The sequence below is a fragment of the Myodes glareolus genome, chromosome 11 (assembly GCF_982192425.1).
Source record: "Myodes glareolus chromosome 11, mMyoGla1.1, whole genome shotgun sequence".
Lineage (NCBI taxonomy): Eukaryota > Metazoa > Chordata > Mammalia > Rodentia > Cricetidae > Myodes > Myodes glareolus.
Window position 1 is genome coordinate 64,190,920 of NC_142036.1, and position 21,646 is coordinate 64,212,565.

The window sequence follows — 21,646 nt, forward strand, 5'->3', positions numbered from 1 at the left end:
CCACCTCCTCCCCTCCTCCCATTTCCCTCCCACTCTCCCCCTCCCCCTCTCCCTCCCTCTCCAGTCCTAAGAGCAGTCAGGGTTTCCAGCCCTGTGGGAAATTTAAGGTCCTCCCCCCTCCATCCAGGTCTAGGAAGCAGTGCATCCAAACAGAATAGACTCCCACAAAGCCAGTCCATGCAGTAGAATCTAAACTCAGTGCCATTGTTTGCCTCCGCGTGCCTGGTTTGTCGGTGTGTCGTCGGTTGTGGACCCCGTGCCTGTGGGTCTCAGCTTTCCTGTTTCCCATTCCAGACCCTCTTTAGGGATGGAGAGATGACTCAGCCATTAAAGGCTAGGCTCACAACCAAAAAGATGAGTTCAATAAAATATTTTATAAGTATAATACTCCTTACTTCTCAATACATTCTTGTCATGAAGAAAAAGCAAAATTTTAAAATACAGAAATCAGTTTATCACTCTTTAATTCATTGATCTATTTTACCGTAAGTAATAGAACTGAACAGTTTCATATTAAACTGAGATCAAACAATAATAGCATTTTCTGAATATCAAATAACCCTGAAATGAATTGTGTGTGAATAGTAACATTCAAGGAGACATTCCTTCCTGACCCCAACCCCATTCCTGTAAAACGCAGTTTTAGGATTTAGCCACTACAATGGTAGGGATTTTCTACTTTCATAAATCCTTCTGAGACCTTGTCTGAGAGTGCCTAAGGAGCAGGTATCCGAAGACAAAGATTTCTCCCCTTGGAAGTGAGTCAGTCTTAAAATAGGTACTAGTACAACGCACAATACATCATGTTTCCAGGTCCTTTTCAGCCTCTGGCCAGAGAATTAGAGAGCCTGGTTTGTGTGGAGAACACTACCCCAACCCCTGGAAACTATGAGAATAAACTCCTACTTCTGCCATATGTGCTGTGATTTCTTTCCTCAAAGACTTCAGTGTGTTGTTTATCTCAGGTCCAGGTAAGAAAGGGTACTCAGAAAGGGTAAGGCTTCCTGTGGAGAATCAACAAAGTCTGACACCTCCCTTAAGGCAACACCAAGCCCCTTCCTCCTATATCTAGGCTGAGGAAGGTATCCCTCCAAAGAGAATGTGCTCCAAGATGCCACTGCCTGGTCCCATTGCCTGCCCAAGGCTCACAACAGTTTCTCATATTCAGTGGACCTAGTTTGGTCCTAGGCAGGTTCCCCTACTCTCAGTCCAGAGTCAGTGAGCTCTCTCTCTAGCACAGGTCGGCTGTTTCTGTGAGTATCACCATCATGTTCTTGAATCCTTTGCTCATATTACCACTTCTTCTCGTGAGCTGGTCTCTGGTAGTTCGTCCCAGTGGCTTCACTGTAGATCTCTGTACCTGCTTTCATCAGTTGGTGGGTTAAGGTTCGAGGATGAAAATGAATGACATTAATGTTTTCAGTCCGTTGTTCTTACTTTAGTACTTAATATTTTGAAATGCCATACTAAATAATAAATGGCTGACTTCATTCTCCACTATACTGTATTTTATGACGATATTTCCAAATTATATCCTAAAGTTTAAAAATGACAGCGGTCCCAAGTATCACAGTGTAGACATAGACTATGATTAATTGTCAAAATGGTTTTCTTAAGAAGTTTAGTCCCCAGTAAAAAACTACCAAGAGTTGGTAGAAACTTGAATGAAGAAGGCAAGGCAAGAGGATGGAAGATGTTTATCTATTTGTGTTTGTTTGTTTTTGGAAAAGTGTCTATAGTAGGGCATGTGTTGATCTTAAAAAGCCAGTTCTTAAGAGAATGGATTGTTATGGGAAAAAATACACAAACTAGCTACTCCCCACCTCTGGTTCTTGTTTGAAATGGAAATTTCCATACTTAGTGAATGAGCTTAGGGAATGATTCCATCTGTGACAAACTCAGTTGTTGCCAAGGAAGCCTTCTGTAGAGATCAAATTGATGGAACCACTAGTATTTTTGGACAGTCAACTCCCAAAGCTTGGACCTCAGTTAACTTATTTTTTGACATACCCAGCCCCCATTTCTTGTCTATAGAAATAAAAATAGACACCACTTTAAGTGCATTAATTTCTGAAACTATGGAACACAAAGTGATGTATTGATAGTTAGAAAATAATTAGATATCATTGTTTTCAAACGGAGTATAGTAGTGACTGATTGCCTCCCACACAATCTTGTGTATAACACTATCAGACAATTCTGAATGTCTGAAATACATGTTTGATACCACACACTTTAAAAAAAATTATCCATTTTTACTTTCTACAAATGAATGTGTCCCCTGCATGTATGTCTCTTTATCATTCTGCAACCGGTAATCCACAGAGGCCAGAAGTAGCAATGGACCTCTTATAACTGAATTTACAGATGGCTATGGACTGCTGCGTAGGTACTGGGAATTGAATCAAGGTTCCATAGAAGTGTATCCAATGCTCCCAACTACTGAAACATCACTATTGCCCGAAATTCATATACTTCTTAAAGGTCATACATATTTTTTAATCTGAAAAGAACTACTTGCCAACTCTAACATAAAACAGATTTACATACATTAATTCATAAATTGATAAGGAAGGGACTGCTGCATTTCTTATGCAACTGTATTCACAGTTTCATTTGGATGAACCCAACATTTTGCATATTGTTAAAAAATAATATCAAATTTACCATAAAAATATGCCAATGAATGAACAGACCAAGCAAAACAACAACTAGATAGCTCTGTTAAGGTAGTTAAAAGTTTGGACTATTTTGCACTTTACTTCTATGTGTTATATATAGAAGTAAATATATATTATATATTCACAAAAGTAAAGTACTCATAATTTTTACACTTGGATATCTAACTAAAGGAAATATTCACCACCACAAAAAAACAACAACAGTTAATACACCTCTATGGTTATAGAGTAGAATTAAATGACATCATATTGCTTATCTTGTTAGCTGTTTTGTTTAAAATGTGACCACTTAAATTTTATTTCATGTTTCAGATAGGGAATTCAGTGTGATTTTTACTACAGTTTAACTGCTGTCTTCTTATAATCATTAACCAGAATGAGCTGAAGTATTAAAACCCACACACTGAACTCTGCCCTCTCATGCTGAAACTCCTCTCTCCTCTGAAAAAACCAAATCTCCTATTTTGACCGAAGAAGTAAGACAGTAGTGAAATGATGCTTCAGAATGAACTCTAATATGACAGACCTGAAGGCTCAGAAGAGGCAAATCTCTTTCACACCTTTAAACCAGAAACATCAAAAGCATCTGGAAATTGAATTTTCACAGTAGGGGATGGAAAGGAAAGGTAAGAACAGAACGATATAGAACTTAATTATCATAATTCACTGCAGGTGTTGAAATGTTCACTGCAGATACACTTATAATGAGTATCAAACTTTGTATTCACAACTTGCTAAAAAGTCTTGATTAAAAATCATGCATATTACATAAGAAGGTAAAATAAACCAAAGTTAATTTTTGCTTTATATTGTTTCATGCATCATAAACTATTTATAATTCATTTTAAAATAACACAAAATCCTGAAATAATTACATAATGTAAACTTAGTCAGAGTTCGTATAATGTTTAATGTTTCATAATTTTAATTTTGTTTCAGTTCAATTGGAGTTGACTTCCTCATGCAAATAAAGTCATATTTATACACTAAACATATAGCAAATGTAAACAGTATCCAGATTCATTAAGTTTAATAATATTAAGATTAATGACCTACAATTTAAGGAAATATAGGAAAACTAATTATCTATTCAATGGAAGATGAGCAAAAATGTATTTGAGCAATTTGGAAATTTTATATACAAAAATTCTTATGAAGAAGAAATCAAATGAAAAATTCTTAGAAATTTTCACTATCATATACAGAATAGAAATCAACATATTTTGTTATTCAGTGAACAAATGCATATAATCTAATAATGTATAAAATGTGTCTATATGTTTTTGCTATTGCATATATTGCGAAACTAAATTTTTCTTCAAAATTAGAATACCATGGTTGGGTAATTAGCTCTAATAGATAGAGCTTGCTGAACAATAATGAAGGCCTGAGTCCCTAGCATTCATATAAAATACTGGCCATGTTTGCGCATGTCTGTAATCACTAACTTGAAAAGCAAAGCCAGGCACACTGCAGAAGCTCTCTCTCCATTCACTGTAGCCGAATCAGTGAGCCCCAGCAACCCTGTGAAATGATGTCGCAAAAGATAAGTTGTAGAACTACAGGGGAAGACAATTGACACCGATCTCAGACTTTTACATGTATGCACATACGTGCAGACACCATACACAAAGAAAGGTAAACTATAAAACATCAACACTAGAAATATTTTTTATCTACAGAAATTTACTTAATTTCAAATTATACAAACCTATCCTGGCAAGTTATCCCAAACAGAGAAAGTATTAATTAAGTCAAGCTTGAGATGTTGATTCCTGGGATTTATATGGTGAAAAGAGAGAACTGAGTCCCACCAATCGTCCTCTGGTCTCCACAGTGCACTGCAGCAGGTACCCACATACACACCGAATAAATAAATAATGTAGTTAAACATTTTAAAGTAATAAACTCGGCATGTTTTTTAATTATAAATTGGTGATACCATTGACTTTTGATTAACAAAGTGGACAGACGTGAAAGTGTAATTATAGAAAAGGTCTCCTGCTACTACTATTTGAATTAAAAAACAGTGTGAATGAATTCAAAATTAAAACACTAGTATTGTGTCAAATAAAATGATTTTATGATGGCATACATAAATTATATAAAAACCACCTAAGTAGGTTTTAATAATATATTTTTACCTACATTAACTTTGTTTGCAACTAATTTATAACTACCATTCAGGTATAAAAGAAAAGAATGTGTACATTTTATATAATTGTAAGCATTTTATAATTTATAGCATCTTTGCTTCTTGAAACACAATGTAAATTACAAATTTGCTCAAAACCAAATGTAACTATTATCAATATAATACAATATGATGTTGCAATTAGAATATATGAGAAATAGTTATGAGTTTTTCTCGTATGGATATATAATAAAAGTTGTAGCATATTAACAATATACATTTGTGATTTATAATAAAATAGAAATTATTTGATACAAAATTACATGTATAACTGCAAATGTTCATTTTAGACAAATTGTATGTTATGCCCAGATGTGCGAAGTCCCCCCAAAAACCAACAAGGAGACCGAGTCCGATATGTAAAAGCAAAGAGCCTTTATGCAAGTTTTCAAACTCGGGCTCTCTGCATGGCCAACGTATTAGAATAAATGGAGAGCCCTGAACTCAGTTAGAGTTGGGTTTTGACATTTGTCTAGGTGTGTTCTGGTAAGTGTGTGCTGGCAGGTGGTCATATCTACAGCAATTGGAATGTTAGGCATTTTCTTTGGATAATCTGTTCTTGGGTGGTACTTGGGTAGTCTCGGTTTGTGGTTCTTCCTGCAACCAGGTATGGCTTCAGGGTAAACTACTGAGACTCAGGCCTCACATAAACTTAATGATGGCTGAGTCCTACTCTGGCAGGTGATAATTGTTGGAAGTAATTCCAACAATTTCCTTTGGGTGGTTTGTTTCTATTTAGCTTATCATGGCTGACTACTGCATTGTGAATTAATTCTTCTCACTTCTTCTCAAGGACAAGTGCTTTCTAACCCTTCTAAAGGAAAAGTACAAGGAGAATATAAACATGTTTCCTATTCATTTTATTATATGGACTTCTTTAAATTATACTAAAGAAGAACATTCTATGATGTATTCAGTAGGATGCCTACACAGGATAGATCCTAAACTTTAACAACACATAGCAATTAGTTTACATTCTCTAAGAATGAAATATCAAAACTGTCTTTAAAATCATTACTCATACTATAAATGCTTCTTTACAGCATGGAGTATAGATTTAAAAAACCAAAATACTTCCAAAATTAGAGTTTTGTTCACAAATCAATTGAGTAAATATTTCTTCAAACTTTGCAACTGTTTAAATTTCATATACTGATTGTCAAAGTGACTGTATTTCAGAATAACCTTTCTGTCATTAGACTTCTCACGTTTATATACAGCATTTGTGTAGTGATTGGTTATTCCATATGAAGGAAAAGTTTTCCAATCGATTCATAATGTTCTGCTGTGTTGCTTCTGTCTCTATGCTGAAATCAAAATTTAATTTGTAAAGCTTTTGTTTTACTTAATAGCTCAGAAATAGCTCATCTTTTCAAGCACAATCATGAAAAAAATATCTGAGGAGAAAATGGTGATATCCAATGGTAAAAATCTGTTAAATAATCAAAGCATTTTATGTGATTCCTCCTGGCACCTCAGAGTCTTTATTTACTTTCTTAAAAGAAATGTAGAGTTGACAAAGAGTTGTATTGAATGAGAAGTAAGGTGGTTATGTATTGAAAGGAATCATCTTCAAGAGGAGAGGATCTTTCTGATTCTGTTTCCTCAATTGTACAAATTCCATGTTTAATAACAGTAGGTCCTTTCTCAAATGGCCGCATCACTAGTTGACTTTCTCTGTTCTTGGGTTCTACCCCCAGCTTCACTGGCATACTATCTGGTTGAATGCAGGCTTTCTTCAGGGTGTTTCACATATTTAGTTAGACTTTAGTTTTTCCTTTTTATAAATGATCAAATTATATTAGTCAAAATTATATACCCTTTAAATTTATAGAATTTTATGTGTAGTTATATTACACGTAACTTATGTATAAATTACATATATGTGTGTGAATACATATATGGTTACGAGTCTGTTTTTGTTGGTGTTCTATAAATGGTTTCAAGGATGATCAATCTGTTTTGGATAATAAATAACAGGTTTTTATCAGGACAGGCTAATTCTCCTTGCAGCAGAATTAGTTACCTAGTGAACCCCATAATACATTCCTCCTTCTATTGTAACATATTCGTTGCTATTTCTGTTGGTTTAGTCTTGGTTATGCAGTAACTTATAGGAGATGATCTTTCAAATCAGATTTCCTGGTGTCTGGCCTTTACTATCTTCCCCACCTGATGAATGAAATTCCACAAAATAAATGCAGGAGTTGTGATATAAATATATCCACTAATGTTGGGGTCTCAACAATCTATTGATGGTATCTAGTTATGATTTTCTGTGATTTTCTCCATTTGTTTTAAAGAGAAGATTGCTTGATGCAGAGTGGTAGCTACATTTATGTGTTGGGATGAGGATAGAATTTAGAGTATAGTAGAGAATTATGCTAATCTAGCAAAGTCGTGTTGGTAGACTCCATTGTAAATTGTATGACATTGCCTAGCCCCAGGAATCTGGCCAAGTTTCCAGTACCTGGGATAATTTCCATGTTACTGAGTGTACCTTAAGTCCAATTAGATAGCTGCTTATTGTCACCATCATATGAATGTCACTTCCTGAATCTCTATGCCAGGCTGGTAATTATTGTGTTTTAGAGTGTAACAACTGGGTAGGACTGTGCAATTGCTTTCCTCCCTCATCAGCTTGCAGTTGTTTTCGGGAAACATAGAATTTAGATACAACCTAATTATATATACCTGTGTGAGTTTAAATATAAACTTTTACATGTTATATATTCCTACAATATTTATATACTATGTATATATAAATTTTTATACTATGAATAATTTATGGGAAATGATATATGATTATTTAAAGAATTATCAAATTTATTTTGTATTAATTGTTCCTCATCATTCCTTCTCCTTCAGTACTGGATGACCTGCTTGCTCCCCACTTGGAGCAACTTCTCATTTTTTTCTTTTCCTACTCAATGTAATTTTGTAAAGGTAATTTGGCAATAGATTTTGATATGTTATGAGCATCATGCTATAAATATTATATGCATGCATAGTCAATATATGCAAATGTATTTTCCCCAGTAAACATTAAAATCTTTTTATTTGTTATAGCTTATTAATAGAAGAAAACAGGAAAAGATTTAAATTATGTTACAAGTCAATTGAAAATAAAAATTTGATTAGTACTTAATTTAATTCATGCAAATTAAACCCAAAAGCTGGGAGCAATAAGTAGTAGCAGGTAGTGTTAAAGAACTTTTTGATTTACATAAACATTTAGGTTAACAAATTGGGTCATTTTTTCATTTGTTTACAGTTTCAGAAGAGTTATAACTAATGTCTTCTTGTAAATTGTTGATTAATTTCAGACCATATGTTGGACACCTGGATCCCTGCAGAATGGTGAGCCATTTTCTTAGATGTCTGAAGCAACTTAATAAATTTCTAAATATAGATTTTTCTTTCCACTTTGATTTTGAATGATGCTTTAATAAAAGGTTTTCTCTGTGCTGATACTCCAGCACATCTCCAGAAACAAAATAATCCAAGTTAATCACTGCTACTGTCTAGACATCCTTTCTTAACCACAAACCAAAAGATTCTTCAGGCTACACAAGGTGCAAATGATTCTTGAACATGCAGCATGAAATACAATAATTTTTATAGCATAATAAATTCCAAAAAAGTAAAACTCAAGTTCTCAGCAAATATTTTCACATATATTGACCTCATTTTATAAAGATAATGTAAAAACTGCTAAATTTATTTTAGAAAATTATAAAGTTCATTAATAACTTAAGAGATTAAATACTTACCCACTAGAAGGTCAGGTTCATATACCAAGTATGATTATCACTATAAGATTATAATAGCAATAGAGAGGAAATAGGAACCTCAAAATAAATTTTATTATGTATGAAATAGTCAAAGAAAACAATCAGCCAAAACTGTAGCAATGATGAGAAGACAATGAAATTGAGATCAATTAGCAGCAATTCATTTAGGCAAAGAATTTAGAGGTACTTGATAACTGTATTTGGAACTTCTCTATATGTCTGATTTTTTAAAAGTAGAGTTTAAGGTGCATTTATGTATGGTGAAACTATGAGAATTTGCTTCCGTGGAATTCAAGGCAGTAGTACACGTGGCAAACAAATGAAATTGTGAAATAAAATAGGCATAGAGGAAAGTGATAAGTAATGAGGTTGTTCCAATTTAGACCTAGTATTTGTATTTGTATGAGCGTTTGCTCCTTTATTATAGTTAAAGCATATGTGCATCTGCTTCTATATTGTATTCCACTTGAAAGTCACATGTATCAGTTGAACAAAGAATTCTCATGTTAGTCAGGTGATGCTGCCGTTATCAACTCTCTCCAAGCAGAGCTGTAAACTGGGACTGCACTTTCGTTTCCCAGTCACCAAGACCTGAAATTTTTATTAGTTAAAATACTGTTTTTCCAATAGCCAAGGCATACTCCTAGCTATCTCTTACATCTTCAATAGCCTATTTCTATTAATCTATGTATCGCCACAAGGCTGAGGCTTAACAATAATCTTCTGGTATTGTTCTCCTTCTGTGAAGATGTGGAGCCTCCCTCTAATCCACCTACTCTATCTGTCTATCTATCTATCTATCTATCTATCTATCTATCTATCTATCTATCTATCTATCTCTGTTCAGATTACCTGACTGGGTTTACTTTGCTAAGCCATTGGCTGAAACATCAACCAACAGAACAATACATATGCAGAAGTTCCTCCCAAATCACAGGGTAGTAGTTTATAATTCTTAAAGTGATATATGACTGAGAGGGCTCTGTACTATGGGAATCATTTAATAAAGACAGTTATCAAATTAGTATGTTTCAGCTTAATGAGTTATTGGCTTTATGGTGATGAAAACACATACACACAACAATTATCTTCATCATAGTCATTGTAGTGTGAAACAATTTGCATGGGTATTCAACATTTTAATAAAGTAGACTTTCAATTTTCTTTCTCTCTTTTATTATCTGACAGGTTCTAATTATGAGGACAAGCTGCCAACAAACTCATGATCCTCTGTCTCCAAGTTGCAGGATTACAGGTATGTACTACCACATGAACTTCTAGATGGCATTCTTCAACTATACAAGGAGACATGAGTACAAAGTGGCTCATTCTAATTGATATTTAACATAAACGCCTTTAAACAATTCAAATACCCATACTAAAGACTGAAAATCCTTTATTACAATAGTGCAAACCAAAAGTGTCTGTAAGAAGAATTAGAAAAATTCCCATGAAATGTAGACTTCGAAGATTTGTGAATGTATGGGAAAGAGCAACCGAGTCTGTGCTTGAGAGAGAGGGGGTGTTTAAAATAAAAGATAACATAAAAATTATATTTTTTTCATTTCCAAGGAGAGACACCAGAAGGATAAATGAGAAACGCAGAACTTATTACACTAATAGGGCTAAGTAAAATGAGAGTAAAATAATTAAAGATAAAGAAGAATTATGATTGAGTTGCTTTTGCATAGTTTTTATTTTTGGAAATACATTGATATTTTACGTAGTAAAATATAAGTTTAACTCAAAATATTTTACCTGCATTTACCATATCCAGGTTGGGGACATGAATAGAAAATGAACCTAATTGGTTTTCTAGTTTTAATTCTGCAATGGGATTTTGTTTGCTTGCTTGTTTTGTTGGTGAGTCAATGAATAAAATATTCCCAATATTCAAGTAGTAAAACTACTGCAAGATCTGTATCTTCCTCCCCAATTGCCTGTTCTAATTGTATTGATTGCATACACTTTCATTATGATTAATTTTGGTGTATGAAACTTTGATCTATTTCTAAAGTTTTTAATAAAGTTTAGAAAATAATAAATAAACAATGTACTATTGAGATAAATGCTTAGCTACTACACAAAAACATCCCAGCAAGTCAATTGCTTACTTCATTCTGGAATAAAAATGGATGTAAGAAGTGCAATCTCTGAGTTCTAGGACAGCCTGGTCTTTACAGCAAGTTTCAGCATTGCAAAGGATACACACAAAAATCCTGTCTTGAAAAACAAGATGAAGGTAGCGGTAGCAAGTTTACTGAAAAGTTTGAAAGCAAATGAGACAGAAACAATAAACAAAGGAGGAGATAATATACGCCTATTTTTTTAAAAGAATCTTTCAGAGTGCAGCATTACATTTACATACAAGAGACTGGAAAAGAAAGTCTAATTCAATAACTATTTTTGTATGCAGGTGGTTGTTAAAGAAAATATGTTATTTCTTGGAATTGCTTCCCTTAGGTTGCCTTTTCCAACTCCTTTAATTGGCACTTATAATATTCTGAACTAAATGTGAGGCCCAATTAAAGACTCCAGATGTGACTACGATTTAGCCTGATGAAAGAAGTTGCAAGACACTGATGATCAATGCTAATGTCTTCCATTCTGCTCAAATCTTGACAGCTTCATGACAACATCCCACACAATGTTGTGGCACTACATTAGTTGTTGTTCTTACTTCATTCAGATATGTCACGCATTTGAAATTAATAGATTTCTTCAGCTAAAAGCATATAGAGAATTGTGACAAATATATATGCAGTTTGCTGAAGCCAGAGACATAGGTTACCATTGGCAACAGATGTTTTACCACCTTGTAACCTGGGAACACCACATGTGAGGATTTGCTTTTCTTCTCGTAATCAGCTATTATAAAATCAGCTAAGTAAGAGTAAAAGTGAATAACTACAGGACAGGAAACCCTGACTGCTCTTGGGAATGGTGAGGGAGGAGGAGAGGGAGTGGGGGAAGCGGGAGGGTATTGGGAGGAGGGAAGGAAGTGGAAAGAGTGTTTTTGGATACTTGAATAAACAAACAAAAAAAAGTGAACAACTATTCCCATAAATTAGTAAGTTGAAGATAAGAAAATGTTCTTTATCCTGAAAGTCTCTGATAAACAACTCAATCATAACTGTGGTCATGAATAATTTGGACATCAACAAAAGGAGAGAAAGTAGATCAGAGCCAATACGTGGACATTCACTAGCACTGTACTTTTCAGCAAATCATCTCTAAGCCTTAATATTTTAATTATTGACCCTCCTACAACATTTTATTAGAAGTATATATTGTTTACTGATTTAAATTATACATTTATATACTGATTCCTATAAAGATGACAGTATTAACTGAATATTTGCATATAAGTGACATTATTCAAATTGAGCATATTATATTTAGAAAACTATATGTATATGCATATTCATGCGTACATATAACATCAATTAGTGAAAAAGGAGACTATGGATTTGAATGTGAATAATGAGAAGTATATGGGAGGGTTTGGAGATAGGAGATTGAAGGGGAGCTAGGCAATTTTATTATAATCACAGTATTAAAAACAGTATAGAAATGAAAACATATTATTCTTTGTCCATTTATATCATCTGTGTTACACTATCCCATCTTCATTAAAAGGAAAGATAGTGAGGGAAATTAAAGTAGAGAGAGGAATGAGAGGGTAGAAAAGAGAATGGGGATGGAAAGAAAACTAAGACAAAAATATTTGAAAAAATATGTAAATATAATTTTATAATCTTCCCAAATATGCATATATTTGATTGTGTTAAATTCTTTTATTGAATATTCATATTTGTGTATATACTATATGCATATGAATTTAATAAAAGTTACCCTATACAAAGGCTAATGTTCCACCTGGAAGTCAGCTAAAATCAGTACTGAAGTGAGATACCTTCCTCCAGTTGTTGGTAAGTGTTGTCCTGGAGACCTACAAAATAAAACTGGATATTGACATTGCTCTTGGTTGCTCACTAGAACCTGATTTAGGACCCCATTGCTGAAGAATTCATATACTATGGTACAAAGGGCATGGAAAAATCATGTTACAAACCACCTTTCCTTGCTGGGTATCTTTGTTAGAACCAGACATTTTTTGTAGGCTGATGTGGAAGAAAAATCATTAACAGTTTACTCAGCTGTAAACTCAATAAGCTCCAATAATGTTTGGCAAGGTAAGAGATGCCAACAGGTACAAAATGATATGATCTTATTGACTTAACCCACTGTTTTTGTATTCGATTTTAAGTCTACTCTTAAGGAGGAAATATGTGTCTCCTACTGTAAATATGTCTAAAAGCCTAGGCTGTGGACCCCACGTGCCTAGGAGGTGAATTAATTATTGTTATTATGTAGCTAGGGCTTAGTAACAAGCTTCCCTCTAAAGCTGTACCTCTATACCATAGTTGAGTGCAGTTCTCAGAACTTAACAGAGAAGGTTTTCACACAATGGTGCAGGATTGACACATATATACACAACTGTACAATGCTCAGAGAATGAGTCCATAGAGTACTCAGCTATAAACAAGGCTTATTTATTACATTCATCCTGTCCTTAACTAGTCTCAGGGACCATAGATGAAGAGAAGTAGAAATAATGATATAACTAGAGTTCAGTTAAGAATGGAACCAAACATCGTTTTCCGAACAAAACAGAATCACTGCACCCATGAATCACAACAGCTGTTATTGCCTGCATAAGAGCATGCCAATCATCATTCCGACATGGTGAGTGGGGATCATGGAATGGCTCATGAGTCACTTGTCCTACCAGAGAAATTATTGGCTACAGATATCTGCTGAGGAAGGGAAATTTAGTTTTTATTTGACTTATCATAAATTGACTATATTCCAGGGAGTGATTCCACAATCGAAATATATTGGCAACATAAATTGGACTGAATGAATTATTAAAAAAAATAAAGAAGACTCAAAGTTGGGATAGAATGGGTCTGTGGTATGGATATATAATGAGTTAAGGGGAGCAATGGGAGGTGAAAATGCTCAAAGTATATTATGCATGTATACAGTATTCAAAGAATTAACAAAAAGATTATACTAAAATTAAAAGCATATTGGATTTCAATTTATTCATAGGAAACAGAGATTCAAAGGGGGAGGGCAAATTACTTGAATGTGACATTGACATGGTAAAAGAGAACATTTGAGATAGTCAACACTTAAAGATCTTCAGCTATGAATCTAAGTGATAAATCATCACTAAGAATCTTTTATATTTAAGATTCTCAGACCTATATTCACATGAATACTTTTTCTTATCCTGAAGTCTAGAAGGCACTTTAAATTGTTACTAAATTTTTTTTTAACAAGTAATGGCCTGACCATTGAAGAATAATTTCTCCCGAATTGATTGGTTGAAGCCTGTATAGATCTTTATGACTAACCAGAATATTGTCAAATTCGGAATTTCTGCTTGCCATGGTACCTTGAAAATAACTCACATGATAATTTCTAGACACTAATTTAAGGTACTTCAGAATGAGAGTCAACCAATGAATTTAATAATACTTTAATATCATTTGGGGAGATGATTTAAATTGGGTAATATTTTTATCTTCAGATGATATATTGGGGTTTTGAAAAAATAGGATTTGTTTTTTATTTTTATTTTATCAGGTAATATTATATATTCTAGGGGCTGGAGAGATGGCTCAGAGGTTAAGAGCATTGCCTGCTCTTCCAAAGGTCCTGAGTTCAATTCCCAGCAACCACATGGTGGCTCACAACCATCTGTAATGAGGTCTGGTGCCCTCTTCTGGCCTTCAGGCATACATGCAGACTGAATATTGTATACATAATAAATAAATATTTAAAAAAAAATATTATATATTCTACTCAATTTTTATCTAAGACGTCATAATTCCCATGCTTGAAATATTTTTCTGTAATCATTAACTCTTTCTGAGGCACTGAGGAGGATGCTTATTCACTCAGGATACATGCAGGTTCTAGCATCATCTAGAACTGACTTCTGAGATTTCTCTGTTGGCAGATGTTAATGCCACATCATCTATAGGACCTGAAGTTTAATAGTCCATTCTATTTTGTCAAAGCATCTACCACCAGTATTTGCTTCATTTGACTGAGAGCATTTGTTGGTATTATGTTTATATTTAGGAAAAAGTTCACTCTGACTACAAAAAACAGGCTGCGACACCAGTAACAGTAACAGTAACAGTAACAGCACTCAACTATGATGGATGGAGCAAGAAAGAATATATATTAGAAATATATATAAAGAATCAAAAAGAAAGAAAGAAAGAAAGAAAGAAAGAGAGAGAGAGGGAGGGAGGGAGGGAGGGAGGGAGGGAGGGAGGGAGGGAGGAAGGAAGGAAGGAAGGAAGGAAGGAAGAAAGAAAGAAAGAAAGAAAGAAAGAAAGAAAGAAAGAAAGAAAGAAAGAAAGATCCTATTTCTTTAGTACATTTGGGATAGCATAGTCTACATGGAACTCTGGATTTCAGAATATCATAGTATCTGATTTTCCAAGCTGTTGAACCTTCCAGGGATACACAAAACGATATGTAGTCAACTTTTAATGTGTATCAGTGAATGGAGAATAAGAATAATATGGGAGTGAGTTCCTATCCAAGACTTGAAGAAACAGAAAAAATGAGTATATGTATGATGACAAACAAACTTTGGTGATATATTTTTTTTATTTATAAAAGTTTATTAATTTATAAAAGTTTCCATTTCTGCCCCTCCTCCCAACACCCTCCCACTCCCCCCACTCCCCCCACTCCCTCTCCTCCTCCCTCTCCATCCCTAAGAGCAGTCATAAATCATGCTACACAAATTCAGATAGTTAACATATAATTACTATATAGGTAACATATAAAGTAAAAATTAACATATAAGAAAGCATATTTCTGCAATAAACCTAATTCATTTAATCTTATTATGTAGGGATTAATCATAACACAAACATATATTTCTATGATTATACAAAATTCTCATTAAATATTAAAAATTCAGATGAAATCATCATCTTAGCTCCATAATGTCATATTCAGTATATATATGTAAGATATATGTAAGATACATGTGACTAGAAAATGGGGTTTATTTAGATAGCACCACAAGGTAAGAGGCAAGCAGATGGATTCTACAGATTGTCATTTTTAGTTGATCAAGTGATAAGTAAAAGACCAGTGTAGCTCACAAGCATGTAAATGATCGGTTCATCTACTGTAGTAAGGGGCCGTATTGGCCATGCTGAATGTGAAAACCTTCCACTGCAGCTCGCACCAATCTCTTTCTTTTTCAACCTCCTGCTGTTTTTCAGTTAGCAGATCTCTAATCCCAACTTCTGCACGTTGATTCCTATGCATATTTGTCCATGTTATTCCAACTTTAGGTTCAGCATTGACTGAGATAAATTGCATTGACTCAGATAAATCTGAATCACTGTATGCAGGTAACATTGATGGAAATCTTGCTAAAAGTTTATTGAATAATATATCACTGCCTTACCTGTAATTTGGTAATTCTTTTTGAAAAATTTTCTTATGCTACATTATAAAAAATAAATAACAAATTATAGAGAAGTATTTAATGGAAAATCATAAGGAAATATGAGGTCTTTATAATTTTTTTTTTAAAAAAAACCTGCTAAATTCACCATTGCTCAGGAAGTCCTGGGGAAGAGGAAGCAGAAAAACTGTAAGAGCCATAAAGGACAAAGAACACAGAGAGAACAAGGCCTTCAATACAGAAGGACCAATGCACATAGGGACTCAGAGAATCTGTGAGAGCGTTCACAGGACCTGAGTTGATCTGTGCCAGGTGAGCTCTCAGTGATGAAAGAGAAGTGGACACAAGCTTCATCCATGTAAATAAATTTTTATAAAAGTTATCTCCAATTAATATCCATTCTCAAAGAAAAAATTGGTTTTTCTCCAACAGAGTATCTTTGGGAATACAAACTATTCTTAAGGTTACACTCTATGCCCAGAAGTGGGTGGCCAAAATGAAATGAACTCAATAGAAACTTTGAATGTCCTTTGTCGCATAATATATTTCTAATGCATTATTTTGCCAGGGTATTTCCTGTTTTTCTTTCTTTATTTTCTTTTCCTAACTGTACATGTAGTTTGCATGTATATTATGGCTTCCAGTTTTGTGTTTTTATGGGATCAGTTGGTATATGAATGTGTGTGTGTCCCTGCGTTTATATGTTTCTAGAGCTTTTTCTGTGGCTTTTCTTCCTTTTGTTTGCTTTTGGTTGGCTGTTTTGTTTTATACTGAGATTTTGTTTTTGTTTTAATTTTTTGTTTAATCTTATTTTTTTATTTTTTAAGTTTTCAATTGTTTTCTAAGCAGATAAGAAGAGTAGGGATTTGGACAGGAGAAAAGGTGGGGAAGGTCTCAGAGGAGTTTGGTGAGGAGAAACTACAATTAGAATAAATTGTATGTAAAACAAAATTTTATAAAAAGAAAAATGGACAATAAAGTTAAAAACTGCAAAAAAGAAATTACTAAAATGAATTATCAATCCAAGGGACAAAAAAGTGCAATACGAGCTCAGAAATGTGTTGCCTATCATGTTCTTACATTTTTTTAACTTTCTTGGGGACTCTGACTATATCTTATTCCAAATGAAGTACAGGAATTGACAATACCTTAGTTGCACTTACAGAATATAACATATATGGTATTTCAAAATAGTTTACAAAATATCTTTAAAAACTATGTGTTCACCCCTGTGGCAAAGGCTACAAGTATAAAATACTTTCAGAAATGATGTATACATTTCATTCTAAAATCTGAAATGAGCGTTAGAATTATCTTAAGCAGTGGAAGCATGGATGTTTTGTGTCTATACCAAGCTCTCCAGGAGCAACTAAAAGTAAGGACTGAGAAAATGATAGTCACACCCCATTCTAATTCTGAAGGTGAAGCAAAATGTAGTGCTGATAATATATGTGCTTGGGACAGAAATTATGACAGACAAGGTCTTTAATGACTGAGAACTGGAACCATACCTCTGGCTGTCTTCACTCTTCATATTGAATCTAACTCTGCTTATTGAACATCAGTAATTTATCAATAAAGCATAGATGAAAGGATTGTACAGATTTCAGACATGGTCCTTCCTTAGAGGGATTGAAATATTCACTTACTAGTTTACCATGCTCCCTCTCACTTTCTAGTCTTCTAAGCATTAAAACCATGCCATAAGAAAAGAAGACACTGCTGAGAGCTCCTGGTCCCTTTATCTTCCAGGTTAGTAATAATACCAGGCAACATCCAAAATGACTATAAACCTCTAAGAAATGTCTTCTTTATTCCAGAGATTATAGACAGCAGATAGTCATGGGGCCAGATGACAAAGACAATGAACAAAAGTAAACTCCAACTAAAATTCAGTAACAAATAGAACTGTTCGAGAAAATAAAGTCAGTGTTATTTAATTCAGTAAGTTTTAGAATGGGTTATTCCTTGAGTGTAGATCACCTCAACAGGTAGCAACCCACAAACAGGCTGACATAATGACACAGATGAAAGGTGTGAAATAGTCTTTCTCTACACTGTGAAAATGTGTTGCTAGGCAGGATTTGGGGTAGGGAGTAGGGGCAGAGAGATTGTTGGGAAGAAAAAAGGCAGGGTCAGAGGAGTTGCCGTTGAAACACAGAGAAGAAACATGAGGTACAAGATGAAAGAGGGATAATGTCATGTTGCAGAATGTTGATTAATATAAATAATTCAATTTAAAATGCAAGAGATAGTAGCAAGCATAAGCTATCAGCTGAGCACTTATAATTAACAGTCTCAGTGTGGTTATTTAGGGTCTAGCCCACAGTTCTGATGAAAGACTTTTCCTAGAGATCGCTCACAATGTGGGACACCTACATCCACATAAGAACTGAGAAAACTTTTAAAAGGTTCTAAACACACAGAAACACAGCCCAATGTGGTTTCCAAGTCTCATGTCTCTTATTCCAGCTTCAGTACAGAGAGCCTATGGGAAGGAGCACGCTGCCAACTGCCAGCATGCAGTGAGCTGACTGCGTGGCTAGTTCCTGCAGTTTCTCTCATGGGCCAGGGTACAGAGAAGTTTCACTTAGCCATTGCCTGTGGGCTTGAGCCACCAGAATAAGCTCTGCCAGCATGCTGCATGGAGTGTCTGATGCTTTGCTCATGTAGTCAGAAAAGGTTACAGATGTTCACTAGATACAAATCCAGGCAGAAGTATCCCTTAACAGGTTACAGTGTATTTAAAAATGTACAAAGGTTTGGAAGAAAAATAAAGGATATAAAAAGCCATAAAAGAATAAAATTTTAAAATGATAAATTCCTTAAAAAGAACTAAAATAATATAAAAGAAAAAAGCCACATATAGATACGAAATATATCAAATTCTTGGCAAGGGCAAAAAAAAAACCAGAAAGATAGGAAATATACAGAAGTCTGGATCCTGAATATTGTATATATCATCTTTAAATTTTTTGACTGCTAATGAGTGAGTGATAACTTCTAAGAAACATTGGATTATGGAAACTGCTAGATTAAACCAACCTACATATGTTTAAGATATCTTGATTTCAAAATCGCAGTCAAAGTTGTGTTGCTTTGGGAGACAACATATGCTTTATTTACACAGAAAATGAAAGGCCGTGGGTTCATTCCAGTAGAAAGATGATCCGGTGTGATTGAGGAAAAATCTCTGAAAATCTTGACTACAAATGTAAAGAAATAAACATAAAAAACTATAGAACACATTATGTATATTCTACTTGCTCAAACATAAAACAAAAATATCATCTTTTGCTCACGTGCACAATGCACAGTTTATTCTTGTACTAAGGCAAAGACGCATTTTACCTTAAAAGTTTGTGTATTTTCAGAGCAAGTGGATGAGGCACAAATAAAAATGAATGACCCAAGAGATCCAGCATCCAACACAGTATCAAGGCTGCTGAGATGATTCAGCTGCATGGTATATTGCAGCCAAGACTTCACCATTATCCTGATTTTCTCAAGATTTCCCAGAAAATGCCACACACAATGGCATTTTGTGTCTAGAAAAAAACAATGTCCACACACCCCAAAATGTGTAATGGACATTTGTTATTATTTAAGGGGGTTATTTATTTGTTATTATTTGTTATTATTTAAGGGGGTTAGTTACAAGTTGTTATTTGTCGTGGTAAAAAGAAAATAGAATAGGATGCAGAAACAATAGGATAAAATGGCAGATTATTGCATCTACTTTTAAACTAAAAAAAAAACTACTAGTCTCAAATGTTTTACTTTGATATGGATTTTGGTTTACTAATACATATTTAAAATTATTTTTGTTATACTATATGTATTTTTCTACTTTTGCGTGGAGTATTGTGTTTATATAACTTATTCATAATGTAATATACAATTTAAAAATACAGATTAATAGTCATCTATAATAATCAAACTTTAAGTCATGTTAAGTATGTTTTCTAGGTCAAACACAAATATATTTTGATCGAAAAGTCTTGGGTGACTGTCAAGGCAGTGAGATGTCCCTCTTATCAGGTAACATTTCACCCTTCTAGAGGTTTTGCTAGAGTTGAAGATGAAGTAGTCATAGTCAAAGTTTGCCTTAGTTATATAATAATAGGTAAATTAGGTATAAAATTTTAGACTTAAAAATAAGTCTAATAGTATTTTCTTTTCTTTTTTTAAATTTACTTATTTATTAAAAATTTCCACCTCCCCCCCATCCTCCTATTTCCCTACCACTCTCCCCACTCCCCTCCCCCTCCCTCTCCAGTCCTAAGAGAAGTCAGGGTGCCCTGCCTTGTGGGAAGTCCAAGACCCTCCCCCCTCTATCCAGGTCTAGGAACATATGCATTCAAACAGACTAGGTTCCCACAAAGCCAGTACATGTAGTAGAATCAAAACCCAGTGCCATTATCACTGACATCTCAGTCAGCCCTCATTTTCGGCCACATTCAAAGAATCCAGTCTGATCACATGCTCATTCAGTCCCAGTCCAGGTGGCCTTGGTGAGCTCCCATTAGATCAGTCCCACCATCTCAGTGGGTGGACGCACCCCTTGCGTCCTGCTCATGTTCTCCCTCCTTCTGCTCTTCATCTGGACCTTGGGAGCTTAGTCCAGTGCTCCAATGTGGGTCTCTGTCTCTATCTTCATCCATCGCCAGATGAAGATTCTATGGTGATATGCAAGGTATTCATCAGTGTGGCTATGGGATAAGGCCAGTTCAGGCACCCTCTCCTCTGTTGCCCAAGGACCTAGCTGGGGACAACTCCTTGGACACCTGGGAACTGCTCTAGAGTCAAGTCTCTTGTCAAACCTAAAATGGCTCCCTTAGATAACATATCTTCTTCCCTGATTCCATATCCACTCTTCCTCCATTTCAACAATCCCATTCCCCAAGCTGTCCCCAATCCTCTCCTTCTCCCTTCTCTCTCCCTCTCTTCCCCTCACCCCATCCCTCCCCCACCCCTGTGCTGCCACTTTTGTCTGGTGATCTCGTCTACTTCCAATATCCGGGAGGATAAGTATATGTTTTTCTTTGGGTTCACCTTCTTATTTAGCTTCTCTAGGATCATGAATTACAGGCTCAATGTCCTTTATGGCTAGAATCCACTTATGAGTGAGTACATATCATATTCATCTTTTTGGGTGTGGGTTATCTCATTCAGTAAAGTGTTTTCTATTTCCATCCATTTGCATGCAATATTCAAGGTGTCATTGCTTTTTACCATTTTTTTACCCATTTCCAGGATTATAGGAGTCAGTGTGTCCAAGGACACCAGAAGAACACATCGCACAGAATCAACTAACATGAGTTTATAGGGGCACACAGACACTGAAGCAGAAATCCCAATCTGTATAGGTCTGACTTAGGTACTCTGCATATATGTCATGGTTGTGTAGCTTGGTATTCTTATGGGACTCCTGACAGTGGGAGTAGAAACTGTCTCTGAC

General features: G+C 34.7%; 1 protein-coding gene across 6 annotated transcripts in view; it reads left to right on the plus strand.

Annotated features, from left to right (window-relative positions):
• The first annotated feature begins 3,095 nt into the window (after nucleotides 1-3,095).
• The window catches only part of LOC125387870 (uncharacterized), a 47,638-nt gene continuing 29,087 nt past the window's right edge, over nucleotides 3,096-21,646 (plus strand). For 2 of the 6 annotated variants that reach the window (XM_085697600.1, XM_085697599.2), the window contains exons 1-4: nucleotides 3,096-3,307; nucleotides 8,150-8,235; nucleotides 9,858-9,924; nucleotides 20,155-20,226. In XM_085697600.1, the coding sequence (XP_085553726.1) occupies nucleotides 8,170-8,235; nucleotides 9,858-9,924; nucleotides 20,155-20,226 (205 nt within the window). In that variant the 5' untranslated portion in view covers nucleotides 3,096-3,307; nucleotides 8,150-8,169. Of the gene's footprint in view, nucleotides 3,308-8,149; nucleotides 8,236-9,857; nucleotides 9,925-11,132; nucleotides 11,614-20,154; nucleotides 20,227-21,646 lie in introns of those variants that run through there. The other 4 variants (XR_015004447.1, XR_007228033.3, XR_007228034.3 and 1 more) reach the window with 3 other exon arrangements.